The following is a 14,026-nucleotide window of genomic DNA, read 5'->3' as shown; positions in this document are numbered from 1 at the left end:
ATATTTTACAGTCACAACATAGGTGTCTATTTTGAAAAATTAACCCTTGCACTATAGGGCAAGATATGAAATATATTTTTCTTATGAGCATTTTAACTAAGCATATTTATTATTTTTATTTTACATTACGATAACACCCCAATGGTGCTAGATGTTGTAGGGACATTGTATGAAAACAAAGTTTCTTTCTTGAAAAAGTTTAGAGTCTACAATTTAATCAAATAATTTAAACTATTTATAAAGAAAATTCCTGGAACTGGGCACCACAATAAAGGTTCCCTAATAAACATAATAGGGACTCTTTTAAAGTATAATGATTGTACAATTCCCCTTCCAGTTGGAGTACCTCCCAAACCTTGAAATATAGTACAGTAATCTGCAAAATTCTCCTATTGGTATTAAAATGTGGATTTCCAGATTTTCTTGCCACCTCAAAGATATAAAAGGCCATCAGCAGAGTCCTTTTTTTAAAAAAACAAAAAAGGAAACTACAGAGAGTAAACAAATGTGCTGATGGCATCGTTTCCCAGAAACATTTTCCTGGGTCAAAGCAGTTTGGTCTCAGACTTTGCTACTGTGTACACACTGCCTGCTAAACTCTGCAACTTAATGGCATATCAGAAGGAACTGGGCTGCATCCTCTTCCTGTCTTTTCCCCTAGAGAAGTTTTTAGTTTTTATTTATTTATTTACTTATTTATTTATATAAAAATAATGAGCATAAATTTTACCTTCTCCAAACAGCTTCTTCCTTTTTCTCTAGAAAGTGTGCTTGGATAGGAATATTCCTTAGCTGTCTACTCCAGCATTATCAGTGTACTGATATTGCATTACAGGAATCTTTTTCTAACATTTTTAGGATTTTTTGATTACTTTTATCCACCAAAAATGAATTTTAGTTGGCCCTGTATGTTTTATTTTTAATTAAAGCAAAAATCTTACCTATGCATTTCAATTTTGAGAAAATGCAAAACTACGTCTACAGATATTTTCGTCTAATTATTGTAAGCAGTTCACATTTTAAAGGTTTTTTTATCATCATTTATAGCATTTAGTGCTAAGTATGTGATTAAGCAAGTTCCCCATCTACCTTCTCTACACCATTCATTATTTTGCATACCATTGTCATGTCCTCTCTTATTCATCTCATCTGTAAAGTAAACAGTCTCTTACATCTCTCTTCATTTAAGACTTTATCCATGGCTTTGATTCTTCTGATTAACCATATTTGAATTCCCTCTAATTCTGTTTTATCCTTTTTGAGGTGTGGTGATCAGAACTGAACACAGTGTTCCAGTGCATTATGACCTGTTCAGTTGTGACATATACCAATTCTTATTATTCTAAGCTTTGGAATGGTTCCTCACGTATAAAGCCAATGTCCAGGGCAAATTTGATCCTAAATTTAGTAGTATAAAAACAAGACTCTTTTAAAAATGAAAACAGAAATATTTATATAATTAAAAAATTGAATGGAAACAGTTTAAAAATAAACAGATAGGCACTTGTATGGTTTGCAACCAACATTTTGTACTAATGTGCTGGTACAGTAAAACCTGAAATTGACAAGGAAGTAAATATTAACAAAAGCAGAATGGAATTACCACCCTGTAGTATCTCAGAATACCATTGTGTTTCCTTAGACTTAGACTCGTTAGTCTTGGGTATCTGTAATAATTGTATAATATCTTTTGACAAATGGCATTGTACGTTGGGCCAAATCCTGCTTACTTTATTCTCATGAATAGTCCCGTTGGAGGCAATGTGACTAAGGCAAGCAGGATTTGGCTGGTGCACTGTGTAGTAGAAAATTGGGAGTTAAATCTTTGTGCATTGGCTAATACTATCATGAAGAAAAGTTACTGTTGCTTATAACATTTGTTCCCTGTGTTCCAGATAGTCAAAGACTGCGAATGGACCTGCAGAAAATGGAATTGTTGGAGGGTAAGATGGTCGATGAACAGGCTTCTCTCAAAGAAAAAATTGAACAGATGACAAAGGACTTGGAGATGTACAATAATTTGCCAGCTCTGAAAGCATCAGGAGAAGAGAGGAAAAAGGTAATAACAGCAGTATCTGGTAGCACTACCTAGACAGGGACAGTACTTGGTCCTGCTATGAAGGCAGGGGACTGGACTTGATGACCATTCAAGGTCCCTTCCAGTTCTATGAGATAGGTATATCTCCATATAATACTTAGATTGTATGTTCTTTGGGCAGAGACCACCTTTCTGTTCCGTGTTTGTAGAGCACTTAGCACAATGGAACCCTAGGTCATGCCTGAGGCTCAATACAATACAAATAACAACAACATTGCCTGTGTTCGGAGCTCAGCCATTAATATTCTGAGACTGATATTTGTCATGCTATGTTCAGACAGAGTCTGGTTTATATCTTTGTTTTCAATACAATCTTGGGAAGTAATTTGTTTGAAGGCTTGAAGCAAATTGCACCAAATTCACCTCCATTATATTTGACAGAGTAATAACAATAATAACATCTAGCTCTTATGTAGCTCTTTTCATCAATACATCTCAAATTGCTTTACCAAGGAGGTTAGTGTCATTATCCCCAATTTACAGATGGGGAAACTGTGGCACAGAGAGTTGAAGTGACTAGTTCACTTAACAGGCCATTGGCAGAATCAAGAATAGAGCCCAGGTCTCCTGAACCTCAGTGCTTTGTCCAGTATAATTGCATGCTGTCATGACCTCATTTCTAGAATTAATATGAAAGAGACTGTGGACATCTGTGCCTCATTTCACATCAAGTATGCATTTTATCAGCTACATCTTGTTCACAAGTATTAAATGCAACTTCTCATGCTAAGTATTGGTGTAGTTTTTGTGATATTTGTAGAACAAGTTCTGAATTCTTTCTGTATACCTTCTTGTTTAGGGGGTGAAAAAAGAAAGTACCTCCTGGAAAGTTAAATGAAAACAATCGAACAGTTGGGACCACCAGTCCATAGTAAATTTGAATGAATTCCTGTGGGAGAGTAAAAAATCACTGTGGTGATGAGTATATTAGAAATTCTTAAATTCAAAGGAATTGGCAGGTTTAACTGGCAGTACCTTAAGGCCAGTTTGATCCATTTTGCATTTCTTCCTCTAGAAACTCCATGAGGAGAAAGAAAGGTTGATAAAACGTAGAGATGCCTTCAAGAAAATAATGGCACAGCTGAATGCAGAGTATGAAACACTAAAGACGCAACTTGAGGAAAATGAGACACATTCCCAGGTATAGTTCAAAATAGATGTCTCTTCGGTTGTTTCATTCCAGGTCTTGTGTTTCTCAAATTCATGGAACTATATTTGAATGAATCAGTTAGGCTTTTTTAGAGGAATGCATAGACTCTGGAGTAAGTTTTCAGCGCTGTGTATTGGAATTCCATGCCTTGTTTGTTCAGAATGTTAACAAACCCCCCTTCCCCAATCAATGTATTGAAAGCCAACAATTTCAAGCTTGTTGAGACCAGTCTTATGTCAAAAATGTGCAAGTCCGTTGTTAAATACTCATTTTAGTTTTGTTCAAAGTCCTCATTTTTCTTCTCCAGCCTTGCTGGTGCTGCTGCAGGAGCTCAGGATTAGGCTTGGCTTTTCTCAGGGCTGACTGGCAGGTGCAAAGAGGCCATGGCAATATGTTTTCTCCAGCCTATAAAATACTGAGCAATTTGGAGAGGAGAGATAAAAGGTCTTATAAGGGATATCGTCCCCTATTTAACTTATAGAAAATACCAACCTTTTGGAACGGTTTATTGCACTCCAAAGGCAAAAACACTAAATCACACTTAGAAAATGTTTTTAGGATCCTAGGATAAACATTATAATGGTTTAGCAGTACCAAGGATGAACCCCATCAGACATCATGGGGCATGCTGTTTCTGAGACCAAGTATCCTAGGAGCATTCAAGCCTAGAGAGAAGGCAAAGGCTCAGTTTTATGTAGTATCTTTTAGCTAATAAAAATAGACTCCAGGAAGGATTAATTTTGATTTTGTAATGAGTATGTAGCTTGTGTTTGGACCTGAATTGAAACTCCACCAGTTTATGCCTTTCTTTAGTAAAATCCCTCTGATGACCAACTACTCCTATGTTTAAAAAAAAACAAAAAAAGCACCTTTTTACTCAACAGATGTTCTCCTCACCTGTAGTCAGACTCACAATTTGTTATTACTTTTTTCTTCTGTTAGCATTGTAGAGCACAGATACGGCAGAATGATCTAGATTCCTCTCCACCTGCATTCCAAAGACAATTTTTTATTTGGCACAAATATTGGGTCAAATCCTATGATTCTTACTCAGATTATAGTCTTGCCCGAGTAAAGACTTTGGGATTAAAAATATTGTAATTAAAACCAAATTTGAACCCAGGATTATAAACACAAAAGTCTGGTGCATTAAAATAGTTTGCATTTCTTAAATTTTCCCATCTTTTTCTTTTTGGAAAAAGCAACAAAGAGTCCTGTGGCACCTTATAGACTAACAGACGTAGTGGAGCATAAGCTTTCGTGGGTGAATACCCACTTCATCAGACATTGCTTTTTATAGATCCAGACTAACATGGCTACCCCTCTGATACCTTCTTTTTGGAGTGTGTTCTTGTATAATTTGGCTTGACCTGCCTTTTTAGAGGAATCTGAAGAATAGAGACATACAATGTTAGTTTACTTAAAGTCCTGTGATTCTTCTATTTCATGCAATATTGTATCTGTAGCTATCTAGTAGAGATTTGCCTTCTGACTTAAAGCCTAATGAACACACGCATAATATTATCACTTGAGGGTCGTTCCCATTTAATATCTGTATCCTAGACTGAATGACCTCAAATGTTGAGGAGAATGGAATAAGATTATTACTATGTTCAGAAGGACCTTTTAAACAATCATCAGCATAACCATTCAGAATATTTTATGAAACATTGTTTTTTAAATGAAAGTGGAGAAACTACAGAAACCAAACTGGCAGAAGGTAATATTTTGCTTTTAAATGCAGTTTATAAGCCCTTCCTTCCCCTCCTCCCCTAACACTTTTCTTTCTCTTTTTGCTTTTTGTTCCCCTTCCTACAGACCAGCAAGGCTTCTTTCCCCCACAATAACTTTCATATACATTTTTATTTACACTGTGTTTCAAAAGTGAATCAGGAGGGAAGAGGCTTTTAAACTCTCCACCAACTTGGGAGTCTTCCAATATCCATACTACATACAAATAGATTACTATCATTTTCGCAGCAAGAGCTTTACTAACTGTAGAGATGGGAGGAAGGAGGAAAACAGGTTGGCTTTGAGAGAGAGGATGGGAACTAATTTCTCTTCCAGCCACAGTCTTATTGTGTTTTGGGGTTGTTTTTTTTGTTTTTATTTTTTCACTTTCATGTATATTTTGGATTTTTTTCTACTTCAGCTTTAGGGAGTAAGAAGCTGAGGTATCATCTTTATTGCTGGGAAACAATTTAAATTCTGAATACATGAACTAATCAGAATAGAGATGGTTGAATATATAAAGTAGAAATAACCATTCAGAGATTATGCAAATCTACAAACTGTCTAGCGTCTGCCAACTAGTCAGAGCACTGGGCAGTATTCAAACTGAGCCACTTTAATAAGACTACTCCTGGGAGCTGTTGAGTAAGATCTTGTCCATATTGATTATGTAATTTGCACACTGACAGCCAGTCAGGGTTCAGACAGCTGTTTAACTGGGATAAAAATGTGCAGCCATCAGTAACTGTACAGCATCCCTTCACTTTGATTAGCTGCAACTCTTCTGTTTCAGCATTATAGTTAAGAATGCTTATGTTCTCTTCCATAAATAAGAATTTCTCCTTCAGCGTAATTACCATATTCTAAAAAGAACTTTAGCTTGAAGGAAAGTAAAATCCCAAGACAACTGATTAGCCATTTTGCCAGTCTGCATAGCTATTGATGTACAGCGTACATCTTTTTTATATATATCAATCATACAGAAATGTAGACAGGCTTTATATGACTTGAGAGCTTACCCTTGATAAGATTGAAAACAGTGGCCTTAAAAGTATTTTACTATGTAGAGTGCATTATACAAGAAGCTGTATAAAAAAGTGCTGATCATTTTCTTCAATCTATATTATATTATATACAATATTTCAAATTCAGTTGTCTTTACTAGGTATATTGCATTTAGCAACACCCATAGTGGATGTAGTATGTAATTGATCACAAATATCTTGTTTTATAACTTAACAAACAGCAGAATTCATGTTTGCTTTGAACTAGGGATAAAAAGGATGTAGTATATGGATAGATTTTTCATTATAAAGATCATTTTGGTACTAGGTAGGGAAAACTGTAACACAGCATCTATTCTCAATCATTCAGCTTAAGAACTGCTTTTCATCCTCTAACATATTGGTAGCTTTCCTTTAAAATTTGGTTTTAGAATGATAATTTTCAACTTCTGTTTTTAAAAAATACCTTTAAAAGGGTTTACATACCTTGAAATAAAAAAGCTTGAATAGTAGCATCAGAAAAACAATTGAATATTATAACATTGTATTGTGAGGAATATAATATAATATCCACATTAGCTTCCTGTTGATGCTGAAAGAATTGAAGAAGTGCCAACATATAACCTGCATTCTTACAATCTTTTCACTACAGCTCTGCTCTTATCACAGCTTCTGGCATCAGACAGGAAATTCAGCTATGGAAATAAGGAAGTTTTTTCTGTACTGCTGTTGGGTCCAAGACAGTGTCAGGATATATTGTATCAGTGGTGATTTTGCAAACAGATCATCTTTCAGTGATATGAAAAGATAAGAATTCATATCTTCCTCCAGTGTTCATCTTCTCTGTGATGCTGTTATGATTGTTCAGAGATGACAGAAGTCTCAAATAATCATCTAGTTTTTCGTGTTCCATACCAGTTATAGTCAGTATTTTCATTTTTGTGCAAACAGCAGAGCAGTGGCTATGTGAGGGCTACATTTACATACATATATATTATGGGATATTTAAAAAATCCTTCCCAATTGTTTTCTTGTGTTGTAACCACGGTCTTACCAGTTTTGATAGAATGTGAGGTATCCATAAGACAAATTGAGAGGCTTTTTTCATATAAATGGATGTGCGTCTGTTTTCATTTGTGGCTGTTCTTAACAGTTTCTTTTTGTGTTTTCAGCTTACAAATTTGGAAAGGAAGTGGCAGCACCATGAGCAAAATAACTTTGTGATGAAAGAATGTATCCTTCTTTTAAAAAATGCTGACAATTAATACAGTATAGTAATTGACTGAGAAAGCCTTTTCCTCCCAAAAGCAAAGTCAATCAGGACAGTTTTACAGCAGGGTGAAGAAGGGGGATAATGGGTCTTGCAAATGTTTGTTCGGGTAGACTTTTATATGCAATGAAACCTGAAACTCATTAGGCAACCTCCAGCATTAAATGACTCCTCATAGTATTCCAAGCTTCCAGTATTTTTATTTGAGCACTAAAAGACCAGCTGTACATGGCATATTCTTTCTGCTGTGCTCTTGGTTTATCGCCCATTGGTTTTCTTCAGTGATTATTCTTACGCCAGCCGATTCTTATACTTAGCTTTCCAGCAAAGGCAATGATTTTTTTTAAATGTACATAGCTCCATAACTGTGTGTGATATTTTACAGTATGTAAAATACAGCTAACAAAACCCATAAAGGGCCAAATACTGCTTTCAGGTGTTTTTTCTCATTAAATGCAATGAGAGTTGCTTATGTGACAGCAGAATTAGACCCACACATACTGAGATAAAACTTTGCAAAAGCTAGTGGTAATGATACTTTCAAAGAACATTCATTGCAAAGGACTGCCATAAAATAGTTGAAAATGGGTTTTTAAACTAACAAAAGCATAGCCATTCTAAATGAGAGCTGACATTTTGTCCTTAACTTGCACTACTGTCCCTAGTTATTACAGAGATGTGAATAGTGCATAATCGTATATTAATTTTATTATCCAGGGACTAAAAAGTTACTAAAGTAAACTCCCTTCTTACAAAATGACTTAAAAACAGTACCATTGAAGAATTAGAGATACAGTGAGATCACTGTTATACCATTACAGCTCAAAATATTGTAGGTACCTAGAAACTTCAATACCCGATCATACCAGTGGTCTAGTCCATTGTCCTGTCTCAGATGGTGGATAATACTATATGTTTCAGAAGAAAGTACAAGAAAACCTGTAATGGACAGTTATGTAATAACCTGCCCACAGGAGAAATTCCTCCCTAACCCATGTCAGTTAGGACATATCTACACTAGAAATGCTACAGCTGAGGCTGTACTGCTCTAGCACTGTACTGTAGACACTTAATACTACAGCGATGGAAGGGGGCTTTCCATTGTTGTAGTAAATTAATCTCTCTGAGATGTGGTAGATAGCTCCACAAAGAATTCTTCTGTCGACCTAGTGGTGTCTACACTTAGGCTGGCTTAATTACATTGCACAAGGCATGACATTTTTCACAGTCTTGAACAACATAGTTAATTTAAGTCAACTTAACTTTGTAGAGTAGACCAGTCCTTTGTAGTTGTCTTATGCCCCATTGCATGAAAGTATCAGAGGGGTAGCCGCGTTAGTCTGGATCTGTAAAAGCAGCAAAGAATCCTGTGGCACCTTATAGACTAACAGACGTTTTGGAGCATGAGCTTTCGTGAGTGAATACCCACTTCGTCAGATGCAACAGATGCATCTGACGAAGTGGGTATTGCATGAAAGTTTATATTCCATTTAAAAAATTTTTTTATCTTATCTATTGTAAGAGTTCTCTTTAGTCAGCTAAGTAGCTATTCCTTTTATTTAAATCCTCCTCCTTGATCACAGTTATACTAGGGGGCAATGAATTCCACAAACCTATTGTTGTATTTCATTTTTTTAAAAGTCCTTGCTATCACTTTCAAATGATTGTGCGGAGAAAAATTGTGATTACCATTAAACTCAATTGTTTTTTTAAAACCTGACATGCAGTAAAATATACCTCAGTGAACCATGTGCTTGCTTTCTGTGGTTGAATACAATCGATGAAGGGTTAGTTTCAAATAGAGTCTGATTCTCCTTCATATACAAGATCTATTACCTCTGCAGATGCCCACTGTGAGATTCCGTACCCTACCACATGGCAATGGGTCCTATTTTTGTTTGCCCCTGTGCTTCCTCTTATTCTTCGGAGTAGAATCAGATATAATCAAGAAACCCCCAAACTCATAGAGGAGTGCTTGCTCTGCTCCTGGGCAAAGGATTTTATGACCTCCTGTATTGACAGGTGAGAGAACTTCTTTCTGATGGACTTAGGCCCAGAACAGCCTCCCAGCACCACATGACTGATCATTCCCTGATCAGATTCTGGGACTTCTTTGGCTAAGATCCAGAAGAGCCTCCTGGCATTACATGATTGGGTTTGGGATCCTTTCCTCCACAGGATATTTTGTCAAGTCAAGAAATCTTAGACCCTGACATTTTTAACCATCTGCCGTGGAAGAAAGAAGCTAACTATCAGGAAAAGTCTAAACACAAAAATTAAAACAAACACCCAAACCTCTAACTATAACCTTACACTAGAAACTACTTCTAAGTCAGACAATATACCAAGTGTCCAAGCACAGATCCCAAAAGATAGAGGGGTTGAGTTTCACGTCTGCTTGGCCTGGCAGAAAGAGAAGGAACAGTTGTCAGGATTAGGGGCTTTCATATCCTTGGTTCTAGAATGCTGGAACGCAGGGACATGCACACCCTCCCACAACAGGTAACTGCTTTGAAATGGATTCATTCACCATGTGGCAGTGAGTATAGTCTCCCAGCGTGGACCTGCAGAAGCAATACATATAGAGAACAAAAAGATACATCAGTAACTTTTCCAGCACATTTCAAACTTGTCTAAACAGTGCCCAAAAAGCTATGTAGATGTCCAGGATGGAGGGAGATGGGCTTCAGAGCATGAACTGCAATATCTACACAGCTGTTTTTAGCACCATAGCAGGAGGCCAAGTCTGTGGCCTCGCCTCTGAGACTTGCTGCCTCTTACTATGTAGATGTACCCTAAGTGGCTTGTGTGGACCCCGCTGTCATACACTGAAAATTCCCTAGTGCACATTAATGAAGTACTGTTTGAAACACTAGAGCCTAGAGGCTGCTGCTCACTGTGTAATGTACCCTTAATGCTCAATACGCTAGTAGGCACTGGAATTTATACTCCTCTCTCTGGCATGGGCCAGCATACTTCATAGACAAGCCCTTAGTGTGATACAATGGCTAACATGTTAAAGTGGTGTAGTTCTTTAGATACAATTAGTGCTTTGCCATTAGCTGCAAGCCTTGACAAGGAGACTTCTTGTAGTATAATTCCCTTATGATCTCTGATTAGGTTAGTATTTTTCTTGCCAGTTACTGTCCTTAACTCTTAATCAGTCATAGCGATAAAAAGTCAGGAGAGTGACTATCAGCCAGTAATGAAGAATGTGAGTAAGCAGATTGCAGAGTATAACAAAATGCTCATAGAGGCTTTACAGAGCACCAGGAACTGAACCCAGGCGCTTCCTTCCTGCTCCGGTGGACCCACAATAGGAGATGTCCACAAGCACTGTAGAACTCTGAACTGCTGAGCTGAAAACTCAACAGTAGCACAGTAGGTGCATTCAAAAAATGCCTTCAAGTTCCTGAGAGATTCGTGGTTTCAGCAGTTTTCTTCATTTTAAATATAGGGACAATCTCTGAAAGCTTTAAAGCCAGAGAAGACATTTAAAGTGAGCCCACTGGATACACACTCTGGATATGAAAATATAGTTTGCTCTACATAGTTAACTATTTGGGGCCTAACCCTGCAATCCTTACTCATGCAAAACCATTGGGGATCAGTACTGTAATCCTTACTCAGGCAAACCACACATAGAAGAGAATGGGAACTTTGCCTCAATCAGGACTGAACATCTGGCCCTTTGTTGTTGGTAAACAATTATCTTAACCCTTATTAAGATAGCAAACCAGATCCTCAGCTGGTGTGAATCAGCATATCTCTCTTATACCAGCAGAGGATACAGCCCTGTGTCCCTTCTGATCAGAAGCTCTTTATATATAAACTTTCACAGCGGGAAACAAAATGTAGGACTAATACATTTTAAGGCTCTTTCACTGTATTTTCATTTCTGTAAAGGGCACTATAATAATTACTGGAGCATCTCATTATTAAATGTGATATTTGGTAAGGGTATTATATAAGGAGAAATGTACAGTGAATAAAAACTTAGCTAAGGAAAGTTTTTTTTTCTCCATGCTGACTTTGTGTGGTTTTATGTTTTTCACCAATAAAGAAATTAAAAACAAAAGTTATTCATAATTCTTCTTTTTCTGAAGATATTGTCTTGTAGGATTCTCTGTCTCAGGTTTCATGCCTCCATGTTACATCACAGCAACAAGCAGCTCCAGTGTGATCAGAAGAATGTGTGAAATAGAGAATTCTACGTGGCTAGATCTGTCAGTACATTTTGAATCCTATTTATTCTGTATGGTGGCATTCTAGGATCCCTTAAAATAAAAGCAAAATTGCTGTTGTTACTTCCCCTTAGTTATTTTCTTCCTTTCCTACCTACAGTGTAATTATCTACTTCCGATTACCTTTCCTCCACCTGAGAGGTCAAGTTAGTAATGCCATTTCCTGGCTAGCCAAAAGCAGGTACTGGAGCCTGCAGACAGCTAAATGTGGACAGGGCTCCCAGCCAGACTCAGCTGATCTTTTACCACAAACAGCAGAGGCGGGGTAGGTAATTATTCTACTATCACAAAATAGTCTTACAAAGGAAGAGATAAAGACCCTGTCACTTGCACCTTATAAAACTAGACTGGACAGAAAATTAGGAAATATGCCAGGGGCATGGCATGACTTAATTAGGTCTTTTCCATTTCTTAATGTCTGAATCTGTGACTAAGCATGTTCTCTAGAGCATGAAGGAAAGTTACACGAAAAGATTCTTGGAAGGACCATGGTTTCCAAGCTCAGCTCAGTAAATCCTCCCACTCTCTGTATTTATTATATATAATATTTAGACAACATGCCAGAACAGGATTTCTATAAACCAAAATCTGTTATCTAGGGGAAATTCCCACTAATGTCTCTTCCTTCCTCTCAGAGTTTCAGCTATTCCAGTGAGAGTCCATTATTTGCTGAGATAAAGTTGGAGTCAAATATCCTCCCAGGTCAGATCTTCCTTAGCCAGTCACATTGCCTGCTGAATTCCTCTCAGGCTACAACACATTTTAATTAACAATGGAAAGAAGCCACAAGCGGAATAAACATACTCCCTGGAATTCCCTTTCGCTCTGTGCCCGGGGAACCTTGTTATACCATGGCACTTACTGTGTTAAACAGGGTGAGAAAGTTCCCAGGCCTTTGTTTTGTCCTTCACAGGACTTCTATCATAAACAAACACTGGCTCTAGCACTATATTCTTACTTTATTTTCCATGAAGCACTTCTGATTACTTGTCATCTCCTGAGGACCTCCCCTTCATACCTCTTTTAACACCTTAACCTCAAGGCCGCGGCCTCCTTATTTTTGGCATATTGCTTCTATAATTAACCCCTGATGAGTGAAGAAGAAAAGAATTGAACCTGTCAGCTCCCGCCTGCAGGGGCAGAGCACTAAGCATTAGGTCACAACTTCTTAATTCTTTTTATTTTTCCCAAGTGAGATTTTTAGATACAGTATCAAATACAGAAGCGGTGAGCAAACAGCACATGAAAACAATCCTGTTCAAACCATCAAAATGTAATTTCAGCAGGACAGGACTCTCACTGGGCATATCCAGAAAGGTCTGGTACTAAATTCAAATCTAGCTTTATGCATGGCTTTCACAGTGAGAGCACATTAGGTAGCAGCAGATAAACAGGCAATGGAATTGACATTTTAAACCTTTTCTGCTTTTCCAAAAGACAGGCCATTACGTTCTGGAGAAGTATAGGTATCTCAGATGTAAAAATACCTGCTGCTCAAAGGCAACATGGCTTTGAAGACTTCACCACTGCTGTGGTACTGTAGCTGTGGTTCTGGCCTGTTCCCCTCCTGATTGACGCTGCTTAGCAGTGAAGCTGATGGGCCTCCCTTTGGCAACTATTCTGTGCCTGTACCATACATAGAGATGGGCCCAGAAGGTCTTGCCCTGTTCCTTCCTCCATGTCTGTCCAATGCTGTACGCCCCTTGGTCTGGGGCTGTAATATTGTCTCCAGGGAAGCAATATTTCTGCTGTTGGAGTAAGGTCTTATTGGCATGCTCTCCCTGGCTGCTGCTCCTGGTGAGCATGTGGCTTTGTTTTAAATCAGCTACTTTCTCTCCTGGCCCTCCCAAGATCAAAAAGACAAGACATGTTGGCCTGATGAGCACTACCAACATAAACACGTAATCTTGGGAGACCAGGTACATCTGCACCAAACAAGTTCTTCTCCGAATGTTCCTGCAAACCAAAACTGCTCATACACATGTTTGCAAAGCAGTGAACAAAAAAGGGTACAAACAAGACTGAATCAAAATGCATGCTAAAAGTTGCACACTGTTCAGGAATATATTTTCCTCCCTACTTACCCAATCTGGCTGGATTTGGACTAATGGCAAAGACATAAAAGGCCCCATACTGTTACCCATCTGCCCCAACAGGATGCTATCTTTATGTAAGTCTTTTATTTAGTTCTAGTCACGTGTAACAATCATTCCGATCAGAATATGGATTTTTTCTCATTTCTCCCTATTCTACCTGCCAGTGATTATTAAACAATCTAATAGCTTCTCAACTCATGTTTTTTAATGTTGGCATGCTTTGTTTTAAGGTCAATGAGATTGTTAATTTCTAGGGTAAAGTCCCTTTTAATAAATTTCTGTGGTAAGATGCCTAAAAATAAAAAGTCCAAGTAATTAGATCTTAATTTTAAGAGAGAGGTCTAGATGAGGGAGATGGAGAAAGAAAAATAATCTCTTAGTAGTTCGTGGGGGGAGGACATCAAGGTGGCCACTTTAAAACGACACTAGCAAC

At 37.7% G+C, this 14,026-nt stretch overlaps 1 protein-coding gene across 3 annotated transcripts in view; it reads left to right on the top strand.

Annotated features, from left to right (window-relative positions):
• IFT74 (intraflagellar transport 74) overlaps window positions 1-11,443 on the top strand; it is a 65,380-nt gene extending 53,937 nt beyond the window's left edge. Inside the window, exons 17-20 of one of the 3 annotated variants that reach the window (XM_030567177.1) lie at window positions 1,896-2,059; window positions 3,114-3,239; window positions 7,156-7,216; window positions 10,418-11,443. In XM_030567177.1, coding sequence (XP_030423037.1) covers window positions 1,896-2,059; window positions 3,114-3,239; window positions 7,156-7,216; window positions 10,418-10,533 — 467 coding nt within the window. In that variant the 3' untranslated portion in view covers window positions 10,534-11,443. The other 2 variants (XM_030567176.1, XM_030567178.1) reach the window with 2 other exon arrangements.
• Window positions 11,444-14,026: the final 2,583 nt, after the last annotated feature.

Source organism: Gopherus evgoodei, chromosome 6 (assembly GCF_007399415.2).
Source record: "Gopherus evgoodei ecotype Sinaloan lineage chromosome 6, rGopEvg1_v1.p, whole genome shotgun sequence".
In the NCBI taxonomy this organism is placed as follows: domain Eukaryota; kingdom Metazoa; phylum Chordata; order Testudines; family Testudinidae; genus Gopherus; species Gopherus evgoodei.
The sequence above is the reverse complement of the archived record's forward strand: the minus strand, read 5'-3'. Positions and strand labels throughout refer to the sequence as shown.